This window comes from Amblyomma americanum, chromosome 1 (assembly GCF_052857255.1).
Source record: "Amblyomma americanum isolate KBUSLIRL-KWMA chromosome 1, ASM5285725v1, whole genome shotgun sequence".
In the NCBI taxonomy this organism is placed as follows: Eukaryota; Metazoa; Arthropoda; class Arachnida; order Ixodida; family Ixodidae; genus Amblyomma; species Amblyomma americanum.
The window spans coordinates 244,459,485-244,468,887 of NC_135497.1; the positions used below are offsets into that span (position 1 = coordinate 244,459,485).

The 9,403-nt window shown below is 45.1% G+C and overlaps 1 protein-coding gene across 2 annotated transcripts; it reads left to right on the plus strand.

The window, feature by feature from the left end:
* The first annotated feature begins 2,341 nt into the window (after positions 1-2,341).
* LOC144096146 (antimicrobial peptide microplusin-like) lies at positions 2,342-8,765 on the plus strand. 2 transcript variants are annotated; one of them, XM_077629379.1, is made up of 6 exons: positions 2,342-2,500; positions 4,340-4,398; positions 5,034-5,123; positions 6,692-6,718; positions 7,634-7,925; positions 8,640-8,765. In XM_077629379.1, the coding sequence occupies exons 1-5, from the start codon at positions 2,425-2,427 to the stop codon at positions 7,883-7,885; spliced, it is 504 nt and encodes a 167-aa protein (XP_077485505.1). In that variant the 5' UTR covers positions 2,342-2,424; the 3' UTR covers positions 7,886-7,925; positions 8,640-8,765. The 2 variants fall into 2 exon arrangements, with proteins under 2 accessions (XP_077485505.1, XP_077485504.1); XM_077629378.1 differs by having other exon boundaries at positions 7,634-7,921.
* The last annotated feature ends 638 nt before the right edge of the window (positions 8,766-9,403 follow it).

A 9,403-nucleotide genomic window follows, 5' to 3' on the forward strand; every position in this document is an offset into this window, starting at 1 on the left:
AATATGTACAACATCGCACTCTCACAACCCATCTCTGCTCGTTACAGCAGGTCCTTTATAACTTGGCACGACCATAGTTTCACTAATGCACCCTCCACATTGTATAAATCCCCATGAATCCGCTCTTTCGCGGTATTTTGGGACGCTGAAATGCCAGCAGGGCAACAGCGCAGCCCTAGTAATGCAGTAAACTCTTCTCGAGGGCGTGCAGTTAGCTCACAGTAACCAATTTCTCACTAACTCTGTTCTTGGTTTGCGTACGAATTGCTTCGATATAAGGTCTGTCACGCGTAAAGGAATGTTACGAGTTCATCACGAAGTGATCACTAAGCTGTCGAACTCGAATTAAATACCGGGATTTCTATTTCTCCAACTACGGTATATACTCGTGCAAAAAAATTATTTAAAAATTACCCGTGTATAAGCCGCAACAACGATTTGAAGAAATTTGGAGTTGCCATCTACTCTGGGGTTGCAATCAGAATGTTTTTATTACTACTGGCAGGTGGCGTGAAAAAATTTGGCGTGGTGCAATCCTTGAAACTGGCTTGTTCTCGCTTCTCGTTTCTTCTCGTTCACTAATTACGCCCTATTACGTGCGAAAAGAGCGGCTGAACGAAAGTGCGGGGCTGACGAAAATGTTTACCACCAGAAAACACCGACTGGCCGGCTGAAGGAGGCATCTGCTTTGAATGCGTACGGCTGGATCCTCGAATTCGGGCCGCTGTTCCTTTTAAGACTGTGGAGAAGTGCTTTAAAGCCATGGGAATCTCCAACATTCTCTGTGGGACGGAGGACGACCTGATCTGGAACAGGGACGCGTTCCAGGCACCGACGAGTTCATAGGAGGAGGACGAGTGTAACGTTCTTGCAAGTTTGTGAAGGTGAGAAACTTTGTTTTTTTTTTCTCTTCAGCGAACACTTGAGAGTGATTTAGGCTACTAAAAAAAATACCGCCGAAAATATATTTATTGTCCTTTCCTCCGTGTAATGGCCGCACCCCTGATTTTAGTCCCAAATCTTGGGGAAAAAAATCAATGGTAATTACACCTGTGATTACCGTATGTTTGTATTTCCCCAGTTTATTTATTCCTACAATAGCGTAGCAATGTATAACGCTGTTCCAGGATCGTCGTTCTGATTGTTACATTGCGTGTTTCAGCTACCGAGAGGTGGCAGCGCATTGTTCAAGCTGGTGGTCAGAACCCCCAAGAGCTGTTTCCTTGCCTTGGGAGGAAATAAGGCAAATATATTTTTTATATCTAAGGCAATATATTTGTATTTGCATGTGCCTCGTGAGAAAGGCAGCTTATTTCCATGATCGTCATTCTGATAATTATATTGCTGAACATTGCTCTTAAGAGCCGCGCTTAACGAACTTAACGCTTAACGTGTATTGATATTACAGGCTCTTGTTTCTTTGTGCAGTTCAATATAACTGTTCTGTCTGCAAATTTAGCGCGTCATCAAGTGACAGCAACCTGGTAGCTTCGGATACTTTTTCTTCTGATATTAACACCTTTGCTCGAATGTGCGAGTACAGTTGTAATGTACATTTCTAGGAGTAATTTTCGATGATTTATGGAGAGAGTGAGAGAGAAAGACATTTCTGGGAGCTCTCAGGTAGCTTCACTTTTAACTCGTTTCCGCTTGACGTTCAGCTAGTTCTGCTGCCACTATAGCACTCTAGGTCCTATTATAGACGCTATAGACGCTATAGGAACCGTTCAAGTGCCAGTGAACTTGCGAGACGGAACAACAACCCCACCACGACAACAGCATCATAACGCAATCACAGAGGACTGCAATTCAGGCGAGCTACTAACAAAAGAAGCGGGCCGGTGACGTGGCCGTACAGGTGAGCGTACCAGGGAAGATATCAGAGGAAAGATGCAGACGCAGGGGAAGGGGCAGCGCGGTGCTTTCAAAGAGACCAGGCGCACTCGGGCACCCCTCGCACGGCGCTCGTCGCGACTTTATGGCATGGCCCGTTGAGGGCAGGGTTGGGGGATCTCCTCTGCTGTACGACTAGAGCCTGGCGTCTCTGACGAGGAATGGAGTGCGGTACCGAGGAGGAGGATGCGCGCGCTGTATAGAGTCGAGCATTCTTTTATCGGCCGGAGTCTGCGTCTGTCCGGAAGCTGTCGGCGGCGTTCCATAACTGTACGACCCATAAAGATATGCGGACCGCGAAAGACAAGCAAGCCATAAGCAGGCAGTGGCGACCATATAGACCAAAACGCAAGCATACGTCCGTACTTTCTTACTCCCGGTTATCAGATCCGGGAAGGTTTACTTCGTCCCTCCTTTCCCGCTTTTTCACGGCAGAAGGTGCATATAACGCTGCTCAGCAGGACCGTCACAACACACAGCTCGACATCTCTCAGAAGCGGGGAACAGCGCCAGTCTCTCCTTATAGCGAACATGAAGTTCCTGCTTGCCTGCGCTCTCCTCGCATGCACAGCTGCGCTCGCGTCAGCACGTCAAGCGGCCATATGCTGTGAGTATCCAAGTTTTGTTTTTGGTCCTGAATCGCTTCTCTGCGGGAGAGTGAAAATATCGAACGGAAGCGCAGTGAACAGGAAATCACAGATAGAATCAGCACACGGGACGACTTAACTCGCGCTGTGGGCATAGCGCAGCTGTCCTCTGCTGTTTTCTTGTTCATTTGGTCGCCTGTTGCCTTCGCTTCCATTCAAGTAGTTGTCGGCTAACTTTGCAGCACGATTAGCTGCATAGCCGACTATGCTTCGCAGCTTTGCCTTCTGGCTCACGTGTAGCCACTTTTATTTCTACAGCTCTTGCATATACAGAACAGGACACGCGAGAACAATTGTTACGCTGGCCTGTTGATACTCTGCCTTGCGAGTTTGGGGGCCGGTAATACTGACCACTCGCTAGTTCCCTGACTTGGTGAAGCACTTACTAAATGAGCGCAGTTGCTTTTGTGAAAGGTGAGCTCTCATGGGCGCTTTTGCGGAAGGACACACTGGCACAAAAGTAAAGTCCGCATTGCGAGTGCGAAACATTTAGCTATGCCCACCCGGGGCGCTGTATTAATTGTTTTTCTTCTTTTTGCGTTGCTGTCATTCTTTAAGACCATGCAATATCTCACCCAAGAATTAGTTGTTATAATGTGCACAATGAACGTCTGAAGATGAGCTCTGCTTTATCAAAACACTACTGGTAGCGGCAACGTCCGTAAATAAGCACGTATTATTTGCTGATCAATGGTGAAGGCATCAAAGTAAAACTAAAGAGTGTGAATCTTTCGTGCCTCATGAGAAATGTTCCTTCGTTTCCTTAGTGACTTACCTTATGCACAGAAAAAACATACAGGCTGCGTTGGCTTTTATATTGCACATATGATTGCAAGGTAACACTGCAAACTTGTTATAGTGTAAAGTTGCGCATGTTTAGCTGGAGCATTTGAGTTCAGTTATCATGTACGGGGGGTAATTTAATGAAGCTGAGCAATGTGTGGTTATTGGATGAAAAGCATAAATATTTATCGCGTATTTCGCGGAAGTACTCGTACTTAGCTTTTACATCCAAAAGAATTTGAGACGTAGAGCTTCGAGCATCACTGTACCGGGACAGCAGTAACATACAGCGATGTGTTGAAGCTTTATTTAATTTTCTGCTTCTTGCGATGTTGACGCAGCAGAAATTAAAAACCTTTTCTGTACTAGCTGGCACATGAGCATTCATGCAAGCACATGAGAATAACGAGTGCATAACATTTGGTGAACTTAACAAAACAGGGTTAAATTAACTGGTGCTCTACGCAAAGCAGTCGCTCTTGCTTATATTCAGACTGGCACAACATTTTGGCCTGTGCTGCGTTTGACTTGTCATTTCGAATCGATACCCAAAATTTCTGGACAAGCGCATTTTTTCGACGGGCAGTTGTTTATGAACAAATTTTTTTCGCATATTGTAATATTACCCCATAAAAATCAATACATCCGCAGATCCCTCTTCAGGACGCTAGTAGTTTTCTGCTACTTGTTGTCAAAAACGCACCCCATTTATTTTCTAAGGCTGTATTAACTACTCGGTGCGAGCGCAGGACGAACTTTCAAAGCAATATTTTGCTAAGCATCGGAAGATTAGACCATTCCCATCAATACGTTCATAACAGTATCCTACAAAATTCTACAGTTGCCTCATAATTAAAAGTGATGGGCAAGGACTTGTCTGGTTAGTTTTGTTTCAAGACGCATCCCTCTTGTTGCCATTTTGCTGGCAAAATTAATATAAGCGTAAAACCCGCAAGCCGTCAGTGCTGAGAAACATTGTTCTCAACGTGCATTCCCTTCTTCCGTTCTCTCCGTAGTTGCTTCGGAGGACCAGATTAAAGAGCGAGCTGCCTGTGTGCGTGACCAGGCTGGCGAGGTGAGTTCGAAATTCCCGTGGAGGCACGAAATCTTGACATGCAGAACGCATTCTTACGTAATCTCGAATCCAGGATAACTGTCACGCCTGTACCCACAGAACCGCACAAAAGCAGTTCTTCGTTCCGCTGGATTATTTATTTCCCCGGAATATGCCGTCGCTTTTCCAGTCAGCTCGGCTCAATTTAGTGCGGGAGACCCCAGTGCTTGGCGGCATACAGGTTGGATTGAGCTATGCACACAATGTACATTATGCCCGCTAACCTACATGGCCTTTAAAAAAACAGGCGCAAAAAGTAGCTAATATGACTCCACAACAATTTCTCTACCATTATTCTTAAAGGACTCGGAGGGCGGACTTTTCTTGGTTACTAGCCACATCGGGAAATAAAACGTAATGTTTGCTGCTCTGTAATTGTGGGTATTGCATTTAGTGAGCGGGTGGCGAGTGACGCCTCCAGAAATCAGGCAGCATCCGTTTTCACAACGCTAAGATAAATAGATATAGTGATTCCCAGCTCCCGAAATAGATGCGCCACATCCAGGTCTGCAATTGATGATTTCGGGAGCTTTCATATTGTTTCACAATTCCCTGAAAGTGCTGTGTTATCAAGTGTTTTCCTTTTCTTTTTGCAGTTTAACGCTCGCTTGGATGACGCCGTCGCCTCTCTTGGATGCACGGATGACCTGTGCGCCATCCAAAAATTGTGCACATTTGTCAGCACGGTAACAGGCCGCGTTTAAGAAATTTCGCTGTTAGCACCTGTCTTGTCCCCTTTATTTGTTGTGCGAAAAAATATTCCGCCTTAAAATCATGAACCAACAAGCCCCCAAACAAACTGTGCTTAGAAAAACTAAATTATAAATTATTACAGCTGTTTTTATTTATTTATTTTTACCTTTGACGTGTGCTTCTTGGTCGGCAAGGTGTTCGTGCTGGAGAACACGCTGTTTGCCGGCATCAGCAATGTCGCAACGACTCATGCTTAAAATTACTCTTTTATACGGTGCTAAACAAAATACTATCTACTTCAAGGATAAAGAAAGTAAATATGATTTCTGCTTTTTTATATTTGACGAATGCTGCAGAATCGCTTGACTCTAAGTAGGAGCGGGCACAGTACAAAAATACTGCACGTATAAATAACACAAGAATACTTCAACAACGCCAGTAAAAGTCAAATGCATGAAATTGGGGCATGAAGCGCTGCAATGAAAACAATACAAGAATGCAAGTGGACCATCACCTTGCATTTTTTTTTCAGGTATCTAAGGAATGCTTAAACACTGGGACTATCGAGAATATGTTTCGGTCATATGTTCCAAGCGCTTATGGTTCTCGAAAAAAAAGTAATATTATTGCTTAGAGCGCTATACTTCCGGATCATTTTCCCATTATCAAAACGCAAGCTTGTGCGCAAGGTGTGAGGGGTAATGATGCTGATTGTTATTTTGTATTATATTGTTGTACGTTAAGTACAAACATTTTAATCTGCCTTCGGCATGTCTCGTTGTTCTTTCATGCTTTTGTCACGCTGTCAGCGCGTTCGTATCTGTTGCAAACACTTCTAGCACTGATTCTGAAAATTATTTCTGACTTGGCAACGTTTTTCTCTCTAATAGAGTACCACAAACACGAAGGGTACTCCAGACGTGGCCGTATCAGCGATTTACATGATGCTAGCATCACGTTCATAGGGACTTTTGATAAAGCCTGCGTCGAGTAGACCAGAGGGAATTAAAAGCTTTGGTGCAGATTGTGTCAATATGTTGTTCCCAACTAAGATTTTACGTAATAGTAACTGCGAGATATTAACAGGCTATGACTCCTTAAGTACAATGTAAGCTACAGAATAAGAATGTTACAAAACAGTTTTTTCCCTGAATATACGGGGGACTTGTCAGCGTTCAAGAACTAGTTCCATTTTGTGCAGCAACCTAACCTCAGCGACGGATTTCTTTAGTCTAATTTGGTCAGATAAACCGTGGTGTAAAAGCGCACTAATCTGCGAAAAGCTTTATCTTCAGATCACTGTGTATTACCTCTCATTTGTCGTGCTTACGATATTTGTTCACTCCATGTGGGGCGTAGGCTCTTAAAGTTGCGGTCATTTCATAACTGGAAAAGGTTCAACACTTCGTACAGATTGCTCGCCTTTGTATACGCCGTAACAAGGAGATGGCGTTCAAGAAAAGTATACGGCCTACTAAATGCAGTGCGTGCTGTTTGCGTCCTGGCTGCAGAGCACACGTAAACAAACATCAACTTACGAAGTGATTCTATCTTATTTCAGGACCGGGCCTTGACGGCACTCTTTGCGGTAAGTGCGCAGGGAAAGCTGGCAGCTTTATGCGCGAAAAATGTTTCCTGATCTCTTTCTCTAGTGTGGCTCCTGTTTCCACTTAGACGATTTAGAACTTAGCCTTATTTGCAGTCTGTTCTTTTGCATTTTTGCAAGATAACGCTCTTCAAATGAAACACATAAAACAATGGTCCTTTTTAAAATTTTTGTGAGCATCCGTGCATGAACAGGAGGAAGGAGAGGGGATGGGTCTCTCACCATGCACATTTTAACTTATTGCGAAAACCTGCCATATTTGTAGGTATCTCGAAGGGTGAATTTTGTCAACGTTTTGTAATGTATACCAAGGCAACGTGTACCTCGAGAGAGTACTGTCTGCCTCGCACGGTAAATGCATTGGCCATACATGATTGATTATTCGTGCAGAGAAGGACATCTCCTGCGCGACATTCGGTACATGTAGAACGCCTGAACATGCAGAATTGAGTATCGAAAGATCAAGATTGAAAGCGAGTTGAAAGATGCTTTGCACGCATTTCCCCCTTTAAAAATGCAGGTTCGCCTGTTCAAGCAGGTCAAGAAGACACCTTCACTAGTTCACGTTAGTCCTTACGTTACGCCACAGATGACAGCAGTATACGAGCCCAGGTGGCGGTAAAATTTTTAGAACAGATAGGCACATAACCACTTGTGTACAGAGTTCTCTTATTCGGAAAACCGCGACTCTAGAGGAATCGGGGAATGTACAGTAGATATGCGCGCACTGGCCGCAGTCTCGGAGCGCTGCCGAAATACTGTTTCCTTTTAGTTAACTGGAGGTTTCGTTGCATGCGTGAACGTATCAGGCATGCTTCAAGGCACCTTTTGAGTAACAGCCGAAGCTATGTGCAGCTTACGACAAACGCCCCCGTCGCTTTCTTAACGGCATTACAGCGACCCGAGACGACCTTTCTGCGGAACCTGTCCCTTCGTTGCACGGCTGCCGCTGCCTTCGCGGGAGCGCCCGGAGCAGCGTTTCCTGGCGCCGCATTGTCCGGTGCCGCGGTGCCGGTAGCAGCCGTCGGACCAGCTTTCCTGGCTCCCCAGCCGGCCTTCTTCGCCCCCAAAGGTTTCGGTGTCAGGGCTTTTGGAGCTAGAGCTTTTGGCGTCGGCGCTTTCAGGCCCGCAGCTTTCGGCCCCTGGTGACTGCTCTGACTCCGAGATTCACCGTGGCGGAGCAACGTACGTGAGTTTCGGCGCAACAGCTTTAGCTTGGGCGTTCGGAGGACAAGCGGTGCGCATTGTCACACTAATTCAGGATTGGTCGAGAGGGTTGGGACGTCACAGGCTGAGCTATGAAATGAGAATGATGAAAAGTCTAGTTAAATTGTGACTCTGCGTCGCAACGTGACTGAAATGTCATCGTGACATGTGAGGATTCAAATTAAACTGATTACGCTTGAAAATAAAATTAGGGTACTTAGTTTGCAATAGAACCCACGATCATTGGGTTGCGGGTCAGACACGCTAAGCCTATGCTACTCACGCATGCTCGCTCCACTTCTTGAAAGGGGAACTTGTGTGTCTTATATTGTGTGGTCTGCTTACCAATATATCTGTTAATGAGTGTGCATATTTAAGGAAACAAATTAGGAAGAAAGTAGTAAATAACCATTAATGCTATCTTGTCACACCCTTGAGGTGGAGCTTAAGTGTCCCTCTAATTTTACTCTTGGTATGTGCCCTGACATATTGGCGAGTATTTACTAGGCGTGCTTTTTGCTCATTTATGGTGAACGATGGCAGGGGTATACGTTGGCTTGTTCGTTTGCGGGCCAGGACAGAACGACAACGGAGCGCTGTCGTGCCATAGGTGTTATGAGCTACTAAACATGATGTTTCCTATGCTCTGAAACTCGGCCTCAACAAGTTATTAAGTTTTGTCTTGTTTTCTTTGCAGTGCACCTTCACAAAAACACTAATTATCGGGCAGTCTACCACAGCGAAGGGGAAGACATCTTGAAGAACAAAAAGTGACACTGTAATAATGTTCTAATAAAGGCTCTACAGCTTTCAACCTGCTTCATTTGCTCGGTGGTGGGTTTGAGTACATTTCAATATGGATGAAAAACCTGAATAAGGGGACAGTTAGTACCCCGAAGTGACGAGGGTTTGCAGGAAGAACACCGTAGTGCTCAGAAAACTGATTAATTGCCTGAAATACGTCTTGTCGGATGTGAGGGTGTTGTGGCTAGAAGCATGAGAACCTGAGGATACTCGCATGTATACATACTTACCAACTCCGATCAGGCCATAAGTCTGATTCTGCCAGTGTTTTTCGGAATAGTTCCGGTTCTGGTAACTCCATAAAGACTCAGATGGTTTCCCTCATACTGTCGCATTGGGTCTTTAGTGCCCGGGCGCAGTCGAAAGATGTGTTTGGTGTTGATAGTGTCAGCGTTCTCAACGCATTTGTTTCATCGTACACAGCCGCCTGGATCGGGGGATGGAGGCGGTGTTGCATCTTCAAGCTTGTTTCAGCTACCGAGAGGTGGCAACGCATTGTTCAAGCTGGTGGTCAGAAGCCCCTGAGAGCTGTTTCCTTGCCTTGGAAGGCAATAAGGCGAATATATTTGTTATATCTAAAGGAATAAATTTTTATTTTTTTGTGCCTTGTGAGAAAGGCAGCATATTTGTTCAAAGAGGTGTCTTGTAATTATCAAG

Excerpts from the sequence above, each read along its gene's own strand:
- LOC144096146 (XM_077629379.1), top strand. The coding sequence starts at position 2,425 with ATGAAGTTCCTGCTTGCCTGCGCTCTCCTCGCATGCACAGCTGCGCTC. Across the intron at positions 4,399-5,033 it reads TGCGTGACCAGGCTGGCGAG|TTTAACGCTCGCTTGGATGA; the intron begins GTGAGTTCGAAA and ends TTCTTTTTGCAG. Across the intron at positions 6,719-7,633 it reads CCTTGACGGCACTCTTTGCG|CGACCCGAGACGACCTTTCT; the intron begins GTAAGTGCGCAG and ends ACGGCATTACAG.